This window comes from Triticum aestivum, chromosome 3D, assembly GCF_018294505.1.
Source record: "Triticum aestivum cultivar Chinese Spring chromosome 3D, IWGSC CS RefSeq v2.1, whole genome shotgun sequence".
Lineage (NCBI taxonomy): Eukaryota > Viridiplantae > Streptophyta > Magnoliopsida > Poales > Poaceae > Triticum > Triticum aestivum.
The window spans coordinates 248,091,391-248,109,184 of record NC_057802.1 but is presented as its reverse complement, the minus strand read 5'-3'; the positions used below and the strand labels follow the sequence as shown (position 1 = coordinate 248,109,184).

The following is a 17,794-nucleotide window of genomic DNA, read 5'->3' as shown; positions in this document are numbered from 1 at the left end:
TATGTGGAGTGTACGAACTTATTATGCGATGAAGAACCATCTATGCGAGCGAGCTCCGGCGAGCTGCTGCTTAAATTTCTAGCGCGAAACAACTTTAAAAAAAATATATATTACGGGTTTGTTTGCTGTTTCTATTCTGCCGCCGCAGTTTTCAGCCTGCATAAGCGCCCCCGTACGACCTGCAAACACAGTTTATAGTTCGGCAAACTGCGGGCTCCGCTAAAGTTGGTCTAAACACTCCCACCAACAAGTGGTGCCGGATTTTTGTCACTCCTCTCTTCCTCACGCTTGTCTATACCCAACATTATACAGGCACAGCCTTCCTCCTCTCGTCTCTTCGCCTCGCTTGTAGCACCAGCAGTTTGTTTTTCGCATCCCCCTCTACCTCCGACCCCTCCTGAATTCCGACCTGAATCCAGCTCCCCCCACGGCGTCGGCGTCGCCTTCTTCAGGTACTGCTCGGGAATCGGAGCCATGTTTCTCCGCGGCTTTGACCGCGTTATTTCCCCCAAAATTTGAACTTTCTTGGTGCTTGCTTTTTTTTTTCCTTCTTTTTTTGGGAATCGGAGCTCGAATCTTTCTGATCGGTCTGTTGGATTGGGAACTAATTGCAAGTGCAGCTTCTTTTCTCAGTAATTTTTTTTTCTGTTCTGAGGATGTTGGTTGGCATGGATGCAGGAATATTTGGTTTCTTGACCGAAACCCTGGCGGTGGAAGATGGATGCCAACAAGGACAAAGGGAATGACAAGATGCATTTGAGGGATTGGTCGTCCCAGGAGGCTCTGCGCACATACAAGAGACGCCGTCAGCCAGAGCCTGAGCCTGAGCCCAAGCCCGTGGATGTGCCGGAGCAGCAGGTGTAATCTTCAACTGAAATCTGTGTATTACATGGTGCTGAGTTAGAAAGAGACTTCAGTTGTAATGTGGCATAGTTAGGGCTTTACGCTAGCCAAAGATTTTATTTTGGCCTGTTAGAATGGATTAGTGGCATCAACTTGGTAGTTGCATGACTGCGAGAGGGCATCAGTGATAGGGTGCATATTACCAAAGCCTTATGAATTTTCCAGGATTACCACTTGACCTCGGTAATCAAATGGGTGAAGAATTGATGAGTAAGTATAAGAGCTTGTTTATCAGTGGTCTATTATATGCTTTTGGTCTCCATGACTGCAAATTTCTGGTTACAGAGTATCTTATGCTCGCCAAGCAATTTGCTGGGGGCAACATTTAGCTTTTGCCTTTTGCAATCTGGAAATTACTTTGCTAATGGTAAAAGAGTGTCACATTTGATTTTGCCGTGTCAAAAGCTTGAGTGGTTGTTTCTCGGAAAAAAGAAAAGAAAAACATTGAGTAGTATCTTTGCCAATCTGTTTTGTCGGTCAAACAGAGTAGCATGGAGGAACTTTTCCTTTCTCCAGCTAGTATTGAAACCTGTGAAAATGAAATAACAGAACATGCAAAACCCGGCGTATCTTGTCGGATACCCTATGTTATATGGTTACATGCTGGATACATGTCCACCAAGTATCGGGAGAGTTAATATTAAACTAATACAAATCACCAGCGTCAAGCCACCACTGTGTATTAGCATTTATAAAAATGTAAGTACCCCCCTGTCCAATTCGTCACATATCCGTGTTGGTGTTGCATAGATTAAAACTATACCTTTTACTTTGCCAGCTTTTAATTTTGTTTCTATCTTTTTCTTCAGTAAGTGACATTCTTGCTGACCTATTAAACTCTATTTCAGGGCCTTCATTTATTCTGACTTGAATGAGCTACTTATATTTGCATATATAATGCAAAGTTGATCTTACTACTTCTGTATCATTGTTCAAGAGATCATAACTTTTTGCAGGTTAATGATACTTTCTGGAAAAGTAGGGATATTGGATGGAAGCACGGGATAATGATTGATGAAAACAGACAACACTGGAAGTGTATGTATTGTCACCTGACTAGGTATGGTGGTGGTGTGTCTAGACTCAAACGGCATCTTGCTGGTGATTTGGATGTCAAAATGTGCCCAAAGGTTCCAGCAGATGTTGCTGAAAATATTAGGGAGCATTTGCAGAAGAAAAGAGAGAGACGAAAGACGCGAGCTGCACAGAATGGTGTCAACAGTGTGACCAGGAGCTCTGCTGATGATACCAAGGCTGAGAAGGATCCTTTACCTGTTGACTTAGAGGTGCCAACTCGAATAGACACTTACATTCTTGAAGAAGGCACTAACCTGACAAATGCGGATCATCAGGAGCCTACCATTTTTAGGGTATGCAAAGGGATAAGTGTACTTTCCCCTTAATTTATTTTCTGTTCAGAGTGACACCTACTATTTGTTTAGCTAATTTAGCATAAAGGAGTAATAGAATGGTTCTGTTTATGATGAACACATGTTTCATCTGGAGTTATAAAGAATCACATTATTGGATAGTTGATTCGCTGGGATGCTTACTAGGTTCATGCACCTGTGGACCTGGAATGGGTATGTTATAACACCTAACTGATTTCAGCTCAAATCCGCAGTGGTACCTCAGAAAATCTAGAATTAACCAAAGGCAATTAAACTTAACAAGACACCATAAAGCCATCCGTAAAAATAAAAATGTCAAACTACCACTGTGAGATTGTGAAATTTCTGGATTTAGTACCCTTGAAGACTAGCGCTCACTGCTGAGTGTGATTTGAAATAAAAAATCACCCATGCACTGTCAAAACAGACAAGTTTGTGAAAATATGTTCGGCGAGAACATTCTTCCTCTTTCATCTTTTAAGAACAGTGCACAAACTGTCATATGTTTGTACATTGTTTTGCTTGTGCACATGCTATAGCATCTCTTTACATCTATGATATTCCCAAGCTCATTTGAAATGCACAAATCAAAATAAGTACAAACCCAACCATGAGCACAAAATCCTTGTCCTGATTATTTGTATTTACATCTCATCAATTTTTGTGTGCATCTGCTGAGCGCTACCAGTAACCTTGTACTGATCCATGTTTTACATTGTTTTGCAGCCTCCCTTGTTGCTACGAGGGGTAAGGGATATTGGGTGGGAGCATGCGGTGGATCTTGATGGAAATAAAAAACGGTGGCAGTGCAAGTGGTGTGATTTATGTCGAAGTGGTGGGGTAACTACATTGAAGGCTCATCTTACTGACAGCAGCTGCCCAAAAATTCCAATGGAAATGTCAAAGCAAGTGTTGCACTTCGTTGAAGAGAAAAGAGCAGCACGACAACTTTTTAATAGGGACCCATGGCCCCCTTACAAGAAAATTGATGGGGTTAGTCTTTTTTGCTCAGAAGGGAAAGAGGAGGGGACTGTATCATATAAGAATGGTCAGCAACCTTCAAATAATGGTATGCATATGCAAACATCAGGGAATTGCACTATTGACGAGGTATACGAACCCAATAATTTAATTCCTGCTGATTCATTTAATTTATGTTACACCTTGCTCCCTCCGTTCTCAAATCGTTATGACTTTGAATGTCGGGTGTACCTTTTAAACTTTGGTCATCAACAAGTCTTCTCACCTTGAATGCTATCATCATATTTGTTAGAAATTACATCCATAATTATGTGTTTATAATTTTGCTAATATATATTTAGAAAAACTAGTGGACAAAGTTGTGTATTGGAGAATGTAGACTGTCTTTGTGTGTGAACTCGGAAACAAGTAAAGAGGATGGAGACAGTAAAAGCTTATCAAGTTATGCAACTGGTACTTTGCACAGTGACCTTTTCATGAAAAGGAAATAAAAGAAAAGGGAACATAACAAGACACGGTCTAGAAATTGATTCATTTTAATAAATGACATTAAGTAGTAAGATTCCTTTGCAAATCAATGTCATTTCATGTTTACCCTAGTAGCGGGTTGTCCTGAGTCAAGGTCCAAGATCCATGAGTGTGAATTACTTCTGAGGGCATTGATGGTGTTATATAGCCCAGGGCCATCATCCCGGGCCGTGGGCCCTTTAGAAGGAAGGACCCTGAGTACTTGGAGCGCAAGACAAGGAAGCCGGGTCCTAGGAGGATTCCTCCACCTCCTTAGATCGGCTAGGATTCTTGTAACCCTAGGCCCCAGGCATCCTGTATAAGTCGGGGCTGGGCTAGTTGATAGGGCATCCAATCTCATACCTACCATCACCCCTTGATTCACCATTGTACCCTGTACACCCATGTATACCAATCTAACATGAGCAGGAGTAGGGGCTTTACCTCCACTGTGAGGGTCTGAACCTAGGTAATCCGGTCTCCTGTTTCCCCTCTGCTCTTTCTGGCTAGTTACAACACTCCATCGAAGGGTCTGCTGGGTTCTACTCCGTCAGGCACCTATAAGTTAGCATGTTGCAATTTAAAATTTGGCATGTGGACTATCTAACCGCTCACTATGTCTTTCAGTGTTAACTTTCGACTCGTGTGAACTTTACATCTGAAAGTTGTAAAATTGACAAGCAGAAAAAGGAGTGCCAAAACAATGAAATCTACTTTCAGAAAACATGCACACAAAGTTCACATGGGTTCGGTTTAAAATAGAAAAGGGGGTTTACACCAGATACGCCATCTTTTTGTTTTTTTATAACTTATCTTAGTTCTTTTGAGAAACTATCATAGCATTTGAACTTACTGACCTATTTTGGTTTGTTTTCTTTGAGAAGTTGGCAGCTCGAAGCAACCAGTGTGGTACAGAACATAGTGGCCAACCAGTTGAGGATTATGAACAGTCAAAGAAAGGCAGTGATTGCGCAGAGGAGCAGTTGCCAATCGAGAATGGCAAGCACCATGTACTAAATAATGAGCACCACATTGTTGACAAGAACAATGGGAATCCACAAAACAGAGAGGTAGTTCTCCTTAAAAAAACCGACACAATAATAGGGATTTTGAAGTTTGTCGGAATTTGTGTCGAATGGTGTATAGGGCTACATTTGGACTGGTATTAGTGGAGGGTTTTGTGTTGGAGTCGAACACTTATAACCTGTGCCTAATATATAAAGGCACCGGGTAGCCTATGTCGATTTAGTACACATGGAGGAGAACCTGAGTAAGGGCTGCCAGAGTGTAGGCACCACCGAACCCCATTATTAAACATCACCTCGCCATACTTTCTGCAATGATTCAATCGCTAAAATCCTAACAGACTTTTGGTGATACTACTTATAGATTTCTTATAATGAGTAAGACGTTAATAGACTTCTAAATTTCTTGCAGAAGTTGAACTTAGAGTGTGATAACTCAATACAAGGTGCCGTAACTACATTGAAGGCTCATCTTACTGGTAAGAGCTGCCTGAAAACCTGGGATGTTCACTAATGTGCCTGTACTTGCCTTGTAACCAGCCTCCTAGGAGGATTGTACCAAACTCCTTTTCAATACAATGAAACTCAAAGCTTTTGCGTTTTCTCGAAAAAAAAGAGCTGCCTGAAAATTCCAATTGCAATGTCAAAGAAAGTATTGAACTTCGTTGAAGAGAAAAGAGCAGCACTTCATCTTTTGAATAGCGAAAAAATTGATTGTGTTAAGTGTTTTTTTGCTTAGGATCAGAAGAGGAAGGGACTGTACCATGTAAGGATGATCAGCAACCTTCAAATAATGGTATGCATATGCAAACATCGGAGAAGTGCGCTATTGATCAGGTATACAAAGTTAACCTAATATCATTTACCATGTAAGAATGATCAGCAACCTTCAAATAATGGTATTTGGAAGTTAAACAGCGTTGCTGATCCATTTACTTTTTGTTATTCCTTCCTCGTTTTCAAATAATGGTATTTGGAAGTTAAACATTGTTGCTGATCCGTTTACTTTTTGTACTCCTTACTTCCTCGTTTTCAAATATCATTTCTACTGTCTGAAGCCATTGTTATTGAAATTTTGGTCACGGATAAGATTTCTCACTCAGGAATGGCATCATTAGATTTGTTATCAAAGTTATTTCCATCATATATGTTTATATTTTTAACGTATAATAGAAAACACTAGCGGACAAAGTTGTGTATTGGAGAATGGGGACTGCCTTGATGTAAAATAGGATGGAGACAGTACAAACTTGCGTATCATGCCATTCGTACTTTGTGCAGTTTCATGAAAAGAAAAGAAGAGGAAACAAAAAGACACGGTACAGAAATTGATTTATTCTTTAAAGAACATTAAGTGGTAAGATTTTAAGCATGATTCCTGTGTAAATCAATGCTATCCAAGATCACTGATTATCACATGCTTACTCAAATAGTCAAGTATCTTGATGATCTGCAAATTAAATAGTGCCAAAGCAGTGAAACCTGCTATTACATGATATTAATTTTTCCTGGGTTTTTCTTAAACCTGGACAAGAAACTTACATCAGATACATCATCTTTTTTTGTCTTCGTAACCCATCTTAGCTCTTCCAAGTAGCTATTATAGCATCTGAACTTACCCACCTATTTTTTTCTCTCTTATAAGTTGGCAGCTCGAAGCAACCAATGCAGTAAACATCATTGTGGACAACCAGTTGAGAATTATGAACAGTCAAAGATATGCAGTGATTGGCCCGAGGAGCAGTTACCAATGGAGCATGAAAAGCATCATGTACTAAATAATGAGCACCAGATTGTGGACAAGAACACTGAGAATTCACAAAACAAACAGGTAATTCTCCTTCCAAACCTGGTGTAAGAAATAATATTTAGTGTTCAGTCTGTCCTGGAGAAAAGGGTTGGTTGTGTTTGTGCCATTGATTTATTGGTTGGTTTTGAGCTTTGACCTCACTAGTTTTAATGTTTGTTGGAGTTTGTGTCGAATATTTCTGTAGTGCTACAGTTGGGTTGGTATTTGTGGAGAGTTTGGTTTTGGATTCAAACACTTCAACGTGGACCTAATATATAAAGGCTGTGGCAACCAAATTACACTAGGCAGAGGCATAGACACAGGATCACGAGAAGGACGGTCTAGAGACCATTGGTACTGATGTCTAGGTATCTAGAATGGCTGTGGTGGGTGGTCAGAGATGTTATCAAAGACTCGTTGGTTTCTCGCCGGTTGTACTATGTCTATATAGTACACTGTGAGGAGCACCCGAGCAAGGGTTCCTGGTGGTAGGCATCGCAGAACTTCATCATTGAACATCATCTCCGCATCTACTTTCGGCAATGGTTCTATCGCTAAAATCCCAGCAGCCTGTCAAGTGCTATGATTGGTACAGGTCCTAAGACTCGTATATGCGACAATGTTTGGGGCACAGCTCCGAGGATTGTCCCTCCATGGTGCCGGGGATGAAAGGGGGAGAAGTTGAGGATGTTAGAGTTATAATATAAGTCATGTACCCCTTTGTATTTATCCTGTTGTATAAGGGGTTTCCTGCATATGTTCCACACCTGTACATGTATATATATCGGCCTATGGCCTCATGGGAATACAAGTTGCATATTTTCCTAACATGGTATTAGAGCTAGGTCAATTTTTTGCACGCTGCAACTCGTGCTGATTGATCCGCCTCGCGACGCCATTGTCCTCTGTGGCCGCCGCTCTGTTTCCCCGTCGCCGCCGTGTGGATCGCGCGACCCGACTGGGCCGCTGCCTCCCCTCCCGCTCGTGCGATCCCTCTCCTCCCGATCGAGTCGACGCCGTGCTTCCCGATCCCGTTGTCACCTGCCGCCGTCGTCGCCGCCGTGTGGATCGCCAGGCTGGGCCGCTGCCTCCCCTCCCGCTCGTGCGGTCCCTCTCCTCCCGATCGTGTCCAGGCCGTGCTCCCCGATCCCGTCGTCACCTGCCGCCGTCTGAGGTCCGCCGCACCGGATCCCGCCCCCAGCTGCCATTCTCGCTGGGTTTCGCCGGATTCCCGTGCCGGATCCCGCCCCCAGCCGCCGTCCTCGTCCGGATTCTGCTGATTTCGGATCTCTGCAAAAAAAAAATGTCTACTGCATCGGGCTATGTTGCTGTCCCTCGCTGTCCGGTGATCTTCGATGGTACTAACTACACCGAGTTCGCTGGCTTCATGCGCATTCACATGCGTGGCATTCGTCTCTGGGGTGTTCTTTCTGCCGAGGTCTGCTGTCCGCCACGTCCGGTCCCTCCGGTGGCCCCTACTCCGCCGACTCCACTGGTTCTTCCTACGGACGCTAATCAGGCCGCCAAGGATGCGGCTAAGCTTGCTGATGAGACTGCTGATCGTGCTTATGATGAGAGGGTTTTGGCTTATGAGGAGGCTCTTCAGACGTATCATGGTGCTTTGTCTGTTTACACCCAGTGGCTTGATGATGATGCTCGTGCTGTAGCTGTTCTCACTGCTAGTGTTCTGCCTCAGTTTGCTTCTGAGTTTCTGGGTCTTCCTACTGTCTTTCAGATGTGGACCTGTCTTCGTCAGCGCTATGAGCCCTCTGGTGATGCCTTATACCTTTCTGTGGTTCGTCAGGAGTATGCTCTTCAGCAGGGTGACTCTACTGTTGATGACTTTTATGCACAGAGTTCTGCTATCTGGCGCCAGCTTGATTCTCTCCGCAGTGCTGGTTGTCGTACTTGCCCCTGCTGCTAGGCTGTCCAGGCCAATTTGGAGTTTCATCGCGTCTACGAGTTCCTGTCTCGGCTCCGTAAGGAGTTTGAGCCCCGGCGTGCTCAGTTGTTTGCTCGTGGCCGTATTTCTCTCATGGAGGCGCTTTCAGAGATTCGTGCTGAGGAGACTCGCTTACGTGGTGCTGGTTTGCTGGAGGTTCCCTCTGTGCTCGCTACTCGGGCTTCTTCCACTCCACCTGCTGCACCGACCCATTCTCGCTCGAGTGCTCCGCCGCTCTTGCCCACTCCTTCTGGAGGCTCAGGTCGCCCCCGTCCACATTGTGACTACTGCAACAATGATGGTCATATTGAGTCCCAGTGCTACACAAAGCGGAAACACCTGCGCAAGGCGCGATCATCATCCTCAGGGACTTCGTCATCTCCCTCGACAGCTTCAGCCATTGCTTTGACTGAGCAGGATATTCTGAGACTTAAGCGTCTGCTCGCGGCTTCAGGTTCTTCCTCGACGGGTACTGCTGGTTCTGTGACTGATGCTTCCCGCATTGAGCAACCGCCCTCTACACAGTCAGGTACATCCCCATGGGTTCTGGACTCTGGAGCTTCTTTTCATATGTCTTCTCATTCTTCCGCTTTGTCCTCTCTTCGATCGCTGGATTCTCCTGTTCATGTCTTCACTGCTGATGGTACTCCACTTTCTGTTGCTAGTAGAGGCAATCTTTCCACTCCTTATTCTGTTCCTGATGTTGCTCATGTTCCTCGACTTACCATGAATCTGTTTTCTGCTGGTCAACTTACTGATTCTGGTTGTCGTGTCATCCTTGACGTTGACTCTTGTTCTGTCCAGGACCGTCGCACGCACACTCTGGTTGGGGCTGGCCCTCGCCGCCGTGATTCTCAGGGTCTTTGGGAGTTGGACTGGCTTCATGTTCCTTCCGCTGCCACCACCATCGCCAGTTCCTCTGCTTCTGTCGCCTCTGCTACTGGTTCCTTCAAGCAGTGGCATCATCGACTTGGTCATCTGTGTGGTTCTCGGTTGTCGTCTTTAGTTCGTCGAGGTCTTCTGGGGTCTGTCTCAGGAGATGTCTCTTTAGAGTGTCAGGGTTGTCGTCTTGGCAAGCAGATTCAGTTACCATATTCACATAGTGAGTCAGTGTCTAAGCGTCCTTTCGATTTAGTCCATTCTGATGTATGGGGTCTATTTTTATAGATGATTTCTCTCGTTACACATGGCTTTATTTCATGACTTCTCGTAGTGAGGTGTTGTCTATTTATAAGCGTTTTGCTGCCATGGTTCATACTCAGTTCTCTTCACCCATTCGTATTTTTCGTGCTGACTCCGCTGGCGAGTATATCTCTAAGATGTTGCGTGGTGTCCTTGCTGAGCAGGGTACTCTTGCCCAGTTCTCTTGTCCTGGTGCTCATGCTCAGAATGGTGTGTCTGAGCGCAAGCATCGTCACCTTCTTGAGACGGCTCGTGCGATGATGATCGCCGCCTCTCTTCCGCCTCATTTTTGGGCTGAGGCTATCTCCACTTCCGCCTATCTCATCAACCTTCAGCCGTCCGCTGCTTTGCAGGGTGGTGTTCCTTTTGAGCGTCTTTTTGATCGTTCTCCCGATTATTCGATGCTTCGCTTGTTTGGTTGTGTTTGCTATGTTCTTCTTGCCCCCCGCGAACGCACCAAACTGACCGCTCAGTTTGTTGAGTGTGTCTTCTTAGGCTACAGTGATGAGCATAAGGGCTATCGTTGTTGGGATTCTATCGGTCGTCGGATGCGTATCTCTCGAGACGTGACTTTTGATGAGTCTCGTCCCTTCTACCCACGCCCATCTTCCTCGATTTTTTTAGTGGAGGATATCTCTTTCCTCACTTTTCCTGACTCACCTATCACCCCCGTCGCGCCTGTGCCTATTCGTTCCACTTCCTCTGCTTCTCCACCTCTAGTCGATTTGCAGCCACCATCTTCTCCGGTCTCCTCGCCTAGCATGTCACCGGATTCTACACCTTCATCTCCGGTGACTTCTTCGTCACCACCCCCGATTCTACCTTGGCGATTCCTCCTTCTATTGTTTCATCTTTTCCTCAGCATTACACTCGTCGTTCACGACCTGTGGATGCCTCATTAGATGAGTCGTCCTCTTCCTCTCAGCCTACTTATGGCTTGCGTTCTCGTCCTCGTCTGCTTGTTGATTGCTTTGGTTTTCCCACCGCTGGTGCTGCTGTTCTTGAGCCGACTTCTTATCGCCAGGCTGTTGTTCATCCTGAATGGCAGTTTGCGATGGCAGAGGAGATTGCTGCTCTTGAACGCACTGGTACCTGGGATCTTGTTTCTCTTCCTCCTGGAGTCCGTCCCATCACTTGTAAGTGGGTCTACAAGGTTAAGACTCGCTCCGACGGTTCTCTTGAGCGTCACAAAGCTCGTCTTGTGGCTCGTGGTTTTCAATAGGAGCATGGTCGTGATTATGACGAGACTTTTGCTCCTGTGGCCCATATGATCACTGTTCGTACACTTCTTGCCGTTGCCTCTGCACGCCACTGGTCTATATCTCAGCTTGATGTTAAGAATGCCTTTCTTAATGGTGAGCTGCGTGAGGAGGTGTACATGCAGCCACCCCCTGGGTATTCTGTTCCTGATGGCATGGTATGTCGTCTTCGTCGCTCTCTCTATGGCCTTAAGCAAGCCCCTCGCGCCTGGTTTGAGCGTTTTGCCTCTGTGGTCACTACTGCTGGTTTTTCAGCAAGTGCTCATGATCCAGCCTTGTTTATTCACCTTTCTCCTCGTGGTCGGACTCTTCTTCTTCTCTATGTTGATGACATGGTCATCACTGGGGATGACCCCGAGTATATTGCCTTCGTAAAGGCCCGTCTTAATGAGCAGTTTCTTATGTCTGATCTTGGACCTCTTCGCTACTTTCTTGGGATTGAAGTCTCTTCTACCTCTGATGGCTTTTTTATATCCCAGGAAAAGTATATCCAGGATCTTCTTGCTCGTGCTGCTCTTACTGACGAGCGCATTGTTGAGACTCCTATGGAGCTCAATGTTCACCTCCGTGCTACTGATGGTGATCCTCTCCCTGACCCGACGCGTTATCGTCATCTTGTTGGCAGTCTTGTCTATCTAGCTGTCACTCGTCCGGACATCTCTTATCCGGTTCATATTTTGAGTCAGTTTGTCTCTGCTCCCACATCGGTTCACTATAGTCATCTCCTTCGTGTTCTCCGATATCTCCGGGGCACGATCTCTCACGTCTATTCTTTCCTAGCTCCAGTTCTTTACAGCTTCAGGCCTATTCGGATGCTACGTGGGCTAGTGATCCTTCTGATCGCCGTTCACTTTCTGCTTACTGTGTTTTTCTTGGTGGTTCTCTCATTGCCTGGAAGACGAAGAAACAGATTGCAGTTTCCCGTTCGAGTGCTGAGGCTGAGTTGCGAGCCATGGCTCTTTTGACGGCAGAGGTGACTTGGTTACGGTGGTTACTTCAGGATTTTGGTGTTTCTGTCACTACACCGACTCTGCTCTTATCTGACAGTACAGGTGCTATTAGCATTGCGCGCGATCCTGTGAAGCATGAGCTCACCAAGCATATTGGTGTTGATGCTTTCTATGTGCGCGCTGGTGTGCAGGATCAGGTTATTGCTCTTCAGTATGTGCCTTCCGAGTTACAGTTGGCGGATTTCCTGACGAAGGCCCAGACTAGAGCACAACATGGCTTTTATCTCTCCAAACTCAGTGTTGTTCATCCACCATGAGTTTGAGGGGGGTGTTAGAGTTATAATATAAGTCATGTACCCCTTTGTATTTATCCCGTTGTATAAGGGGTTTCCTGCATATGTTCCACACCTGTACATGTATATATATCGGCCTATGGCCTCATGGGAATACAAGTTGCATATTTTCCTAACAGAGGACAGGGATTATATCTTTCCTAATTTATTCTCATTCATTAGATAGTCCATACAGGTACATGGCGTCCCTTTTGTACGGAAGACTCAACTTGATACCCAAGAATAGAATCTCGACCTTCCTTAAAAACCATATACTTTATCTTGCTAACTAAACTGATCTCTTTCCTAACTAAATAGATATCATTACTAAGTGACGTATTATAATTATATCTTTTTTTAGAAAAGGAGGATTACCCCCGGCCTCTGCATCTGGGCGATGCATGCAGCCATTTTATTAATTATTCACATAGACCTTACAAAGTAGTACATCAGGTAATCTGAAGCCACCATCTTAGCAACAACTGTCGCTACTCCTATCCACCTGATGAAGGGATGCCGATAGTCCGAGCCTAATACCAAACAGACATCGCACAAATGCCTAACATCTAAAGCTGGAGGCCCCAACCAAGCCACATACTAGGTTTGGGGCACAAGCTGGTCCGACGCCTCTCTGTGTTGTCGCCGCCATCTTCCATCCGTCTTCAGAGCAGAAACTAATGCATCGACTTTGCCAGGCCTCTCTGCCATCGACGCCAGACAACACCCTCCTCCTACGCGAGTCCGTCTCCGCGCATCGGACGCCGAGTCTCCAAAGCACCATGCCACCGAGATCCGCTGCACCATCAATGTGTGAGATGAAGCACCGCTCCACCAAAGAAGCCGTCCACTGGTCCCTCGATCCCGTGTGTACCTCCAAGAACGACGCCCCCAAGGGGGGAACGACACCAGAGCGCCGCCGTCATCCGATCATCTGATCTAGGGTTTCTCCCGGAGGTAGCAGAGAGTGGCCTTGAACTTCTCCAGGGCGATGCCTTCAAGAAGGGAACGACGCATATAGCGCCGCCACTGCCAGCCTTGGCAGTAGCCGAAAGCAAGTTTTCACCCAGATCTGTTCGAAGAAATCCAACTCTCATGCACGGGCCGCTGCCATCATCAGCACCACCAGGCCCAGCACACGCCGCCGCGCCACCTCTGACACCTCCACGGTGCCCAGAGGCCGCGAGACTCGCCGCCACCACGCTTGACAGGCAGCCACAGCCGGGCCCGAGCAGCACCCAGATCCAATCTGTGGTCAAGAGCCTCAGGCCACAGCCGCTGTGTAGGCAGCACCACCGGACGGGGACAGACCCTCCACCCCGCCACAGAACGAGCCGCCGCCGGAACTTCGAAGCACCGCGCCACCAAGCCCACCGGGAGTGACTGCGCCGCCGCGAGGAAGATGGGAGAGCCGTGTGGGAGAGCCGTGCCAGGGGAGAGGCCGCGCCGCCGCCGGCACTGCCCGGGCTTTGCCCTGCAGTGGCCCTCGGCGGCGGCAAGGGGGAGGGGAGGGTGGAGGAGGGCCGGCGGCGGGGGTGGCTAGGGTTCCCCCATGTCGCCTCCGAGAGGGACGTGGGGGACAGGGGTCTGTCACTTTAGTGATAGTCCTAATATATTTCTTATAATGAGTAAGACTTTCATAGACTTCTGAATTTGTTGCGGAAGTTGAAATTAGAGTGTAATAACTCAATACAGGGTGGGGCAACTACAGCGAAGGATCATCTTACTGATAGCAGCTGCCCAAAAATTCCAGCGGAAATGCCAAAGAAAGTATTGAACATCGTTGAGGAGAGAAGAGCATCACACCATCTTTTGAATAGTGAAAAAATTGATTGGTGTAGTGTTTCTCGCTTAGGATCAGAACAGGAAGGGACTGTACGATGTAATAATGATCAGGAACCTTCAAATGCCATGCATATGCGAACATCAGAGAAGTGTGCTGTTGATGAGGTATACAAACATAATAGCTTAATTCTCGCTGATCCATTTATTTCTCGTTACTCCTTACTCCCTCGTTTTCAAATATCATCTTGAATGCCTGCACTTATTGTTTTTCAAACTTCATGATGCCCCACTTGGAAATGACATCATTAGATTTGTTATCAAAATTATTTCCATAATACATCTTTATAATTTTGTAAAAATATGATTAGAAAATACTAGGGAACGAAGTTTTGTAATGGAGAATGGAGGCTACCTTGATGTAATATAGGATGGAGACAATACATGCATATTTAAGTTATCATGTCATCTGTACTTTTTGCATTAATTTTTTCACGAAAGAAAAAGAGAAGGAAAAATGACACGGCCGAGAAATCCATTTATTCAGTAAATAACATTAAGTGGTAAGATTTTGTAGCATGATTGCTGTGTAAATAAATGCTGTCCAAGATCAGTGATTATCACATGTCTACTCAAGTAGTCTAGTATCTTGGGTCAGTGAGGGTTGACCCGTTAACCTGTGTGAACTTTGAGTCTGAAAGTTGTGAAATTGACAGTCAGAAAAAGAATAGTGCCAAAACAGCGAGAACTACTGTTTGTTAGATGATACTTGTTTTTCATGGGGGTTTCTTAAACCTTAACATGAAGTTCATACGAAGTTTACACAGATGCATCATCTTTTCTGAAGAAAGAGCGCACATGATTTTGTACACATGATGAAACAATATGCTACATGAAGATTTGATGTGTTTCAAGATCAATTCGAAAACTAACAGTTACAAAAACTGAGAATAAGTAGTAGCAGTCCCTCTTTCCCAAAATATAAGGCGCGCTTGACTTTTTCTTGTCTTCATCGCACAATTTTGACTATGATTTTCACTTATTGTACATCTAGAAAATTAGTATAAAGACATGAAATAAAATTATTTTGCAAGACAAATACGACAACACCATTTATACATGTCCAATCCATGTACTTTGGTATATATTAATGGTTGTTATGGCGCTGCTAGAAGGAGGGCGCGAGAGGGCCGGCTGGGGGCCTATTTGCCCACGGCCGGGCAAGAGGGAAGGGGTTTCCTTCTTAATTCTTGCTTGATTAGATTGATACATCTCCTCTCGTTATATAGAGAGGTTTACTTGACTCCCAAGCAAGGCTTACTTGACCCCTAAGCAAGCGACCCTTATCTCTAATTAACCCTAAGACTAACGGGCTATACCGCCAGCCCAGGCCATTAGGCCCATTACGTACTCTAACACTACACCCCACCTGGACATGCAGCTTGTCCTCGAGCTGCAGCCTAACCAACTTATAACCATGACTCGACGCAACACAAACCTAACACCTAAAAACAAGCCTTTTACATCTTGGCTTGTTTTATTACTCTCAACCTGAAATGGACTGGGACGATTTATTTTGGACCCCTTAACAAAAAGTGGACACCATCCGCACGTCGGACGTGCACGTGTACAGCCACCTGGATCCCATGGACACCATCTGGACAAAAGGAGTGCATGTGTATGGCCATCTGGAAGTGGTCGCAAGAGCGACCAGCAAAGACGCCCTCGTGGCGGCCGGCGGAATGCAGTGGTGCTACGCGGTGCGCTCCTGTTGGTGACACCCTGCCTTCTCTGCGCCGGATGGCTATTGGTCTGCATCGCACAGAGAAGAGTGGAGGGCTTGCCATGGAGAATGACGGGGAGGGGTGCCCCCCCCAACCGCCGATGTCGCAGACTTTGAGGTCGCTGCCCGCGGGGAAAACAACATGCCCAAGATCCCCGACACAGCGGACGAAATCGAGGTCCTTTGCGCAGCGAAGCGCAGCTGGGAGGAGCGGCAGCTGCAGACCACACATCTCCCGCACACGCCGACGCGCTATGAGGCCGCGCGTAGCAGCCTGCAGCCTCACCGCCGCCGACACGTGGCGGGTAGTGATCCAAGCCGGAAGCGGTGACGGCGACGGCGGGAACTTGATCTGCTGGATGGGGACGCCCTGGGGAAGCGGTAATGGCGACGGCGGGAACTTGATCTGGTGGATCGTGACTCCCGCCGGTGCAGTCGATGCTGCAGCGGAGCGCCGGGCGCGGCGGAGGCTGCCACTGTAGCCAGGGCGGGGCGGTGGTGGCGGTGGATGGCAGCTGCAGCGGCTCGGCGGGGACGCCCTGGGGCAGCGGCAACGGCTGCTGCGGCGGAGCGTCGGGCGCGGCGGAGGCCGCAAGGAGTGGCGGCTGCCACTGCAGCCAGGGCGGGGCGGTGGATGGCTGCTGCAGCGGCTGCCACGGCGGCGCGGTGGCGGCGATGGGCGGCGCAGCCGGGTGCGGCTTGTAGGACCCGGCCAAGAACAGGCGGATCTCCTGGACCGCCTGGGTTAGGTCCCGCAGCGCCCCGGACACCTCCTCCGGGGACGGCGGGGGCGGGCGCGACGGAGGATCCCGGCAGCAGAAGAGACGGGTTGGGCGGCGGTGAAGACATGATTGAACTGAAGCTAGCTGATACCAAACTGTTATGGCGCTGCTAGAAGGAGGGTGCGAGAAGGCCCCAGCCGGGCAAGAGGGAAGGGATTTCCTTCTTAATTCTTGCTTGATTAGATTGATACATCTCCTCTCTTTATATAGAGAGGTTTACTTGACTCCCAAGCAAGGCTTACTTGACCCATAAGCAAGCGACCCTTATATCTAATTAACCCTAAGACTAACGGGCTATACCGCCAGCCTAGGCCATTAGGCCCATTACGTACTCTAACACTAACTAGTAGGGGGACGTGGACGAACCCGCGGACTAGGCCGGAGGTTGTAGGGGAAGGAGGGTGCTGGACGTGGACGAACCCGCGGACGTCGACGGCTGGGCGCCGTCGTGTGTGAGGGAGGAGGCTGGCGCGAGGGCAGGAGGCGGCTAGGGTTAGGTCTCCCGGCTCCCTAAGGAAGCCGAGCAAATATGATTGCTTCTTGCTTAATCTCAAAACGGGTCCTTACATGAGCTTATATAATCCTCCTAATGATATAATTGGGCTGAGCCCCTAACACGATAAGATAACTGGGCCAGGCCCCTAGATGCCTGGGCTGTAATATATGCCGCTCATAACATTTCTCCCCTCCTGCACAAACAGCTCGTCCTCGAGCTGGAAGGCGGGGAAGCGCTTGCGGAACTCCTCGAGGTGATCAACCGTCGCCAAACACCTCCGCGGCAGCTTAGGCGGGCAGGTAGCCGAGGCCGGCAGCGGCGGCGTCGGCCTCAATGTAGTCCGCAGCCTCTAGGTAGAGGAGTCGCGGGCAGACGTGGCCAGACACGTAGGGCTCGTCGCAGTTGAAGCACAACCCTTGGCGGCGACGCTGGAGTTGCTCGGCCGAGGTGAGCCGGGGGAACGGGCGCGCCGCGGTCGCGGCGAGGGGTGCCGCGGAAACCTGAGCAGGCCAACCCTGCGCGGGAATGTCCGGCCCGGGTGGCGGCCCAGCGGCCCGGGACGGTGATGCCTGCTGGATGGCCATCGCGCGGCGCTCGAATGCGCGGGCGTAGTACATGGCCGTCTGGAGGTCCTGGGGTCCCCGCAGCTCCACGTCCACGCGGAGATGATCCGGCAGACCGCCGATGAAGAGC

The 17,794-nt window shown here is 47.8% G+C and overlaps 1 protein-coding gene across 4 annotated transcripts in view; it reads left to right on the top strand.

Annotated features, from left to right (window-relative positions):
• Positions 1-225: 225 nt before the first annotated feature.
• LOC123078321 (uncharacterized) overlaps positions 226-17,794 on the top strand; it is a 31,382-nt gene continuing 13,813 nt past the window's right edge. For 2 of the 4 annotated variants that reach the window (XM_044500788.1, XM_044500786.1), the window contains exons 1-9: positions 226-452; positions 679-858; positions 1,860-2,273; positions 3,021-3,404; positions 4,667-4,852; positions 5,220-5,286; positions 5,547-5,644; positions 6,453-6,638; positions 13,954-14,208. In XM_044500788.1, coding sequence (XP_044356723.1) covers positions 718-858; positions 1,860-2,273; positions 3,021-3,404; positions 4,667-4,852; positions 5,220-5,286; positions 5,547-5,644; positions 6,453-6,638; positions 13,954-14,208 — 1,731 coding nt within the window. In that variant the 5' untranslated portion in view covers positions 226-452; positions 679-717. The remainder of the gene's footprint in view (positions 453-678; positions 859-1,859; positions 2,274-3,020; positions 3,405-4,666; positions 4,853-5,219; positions 5,287-5,546; positions 5,645-6,452; positions 6,639-13,953; positions 14,209-17,794) is intronic. The other 2 variants (XM_044500787.1, XM_044500789.1) reach the window with 2 other exon arrangements.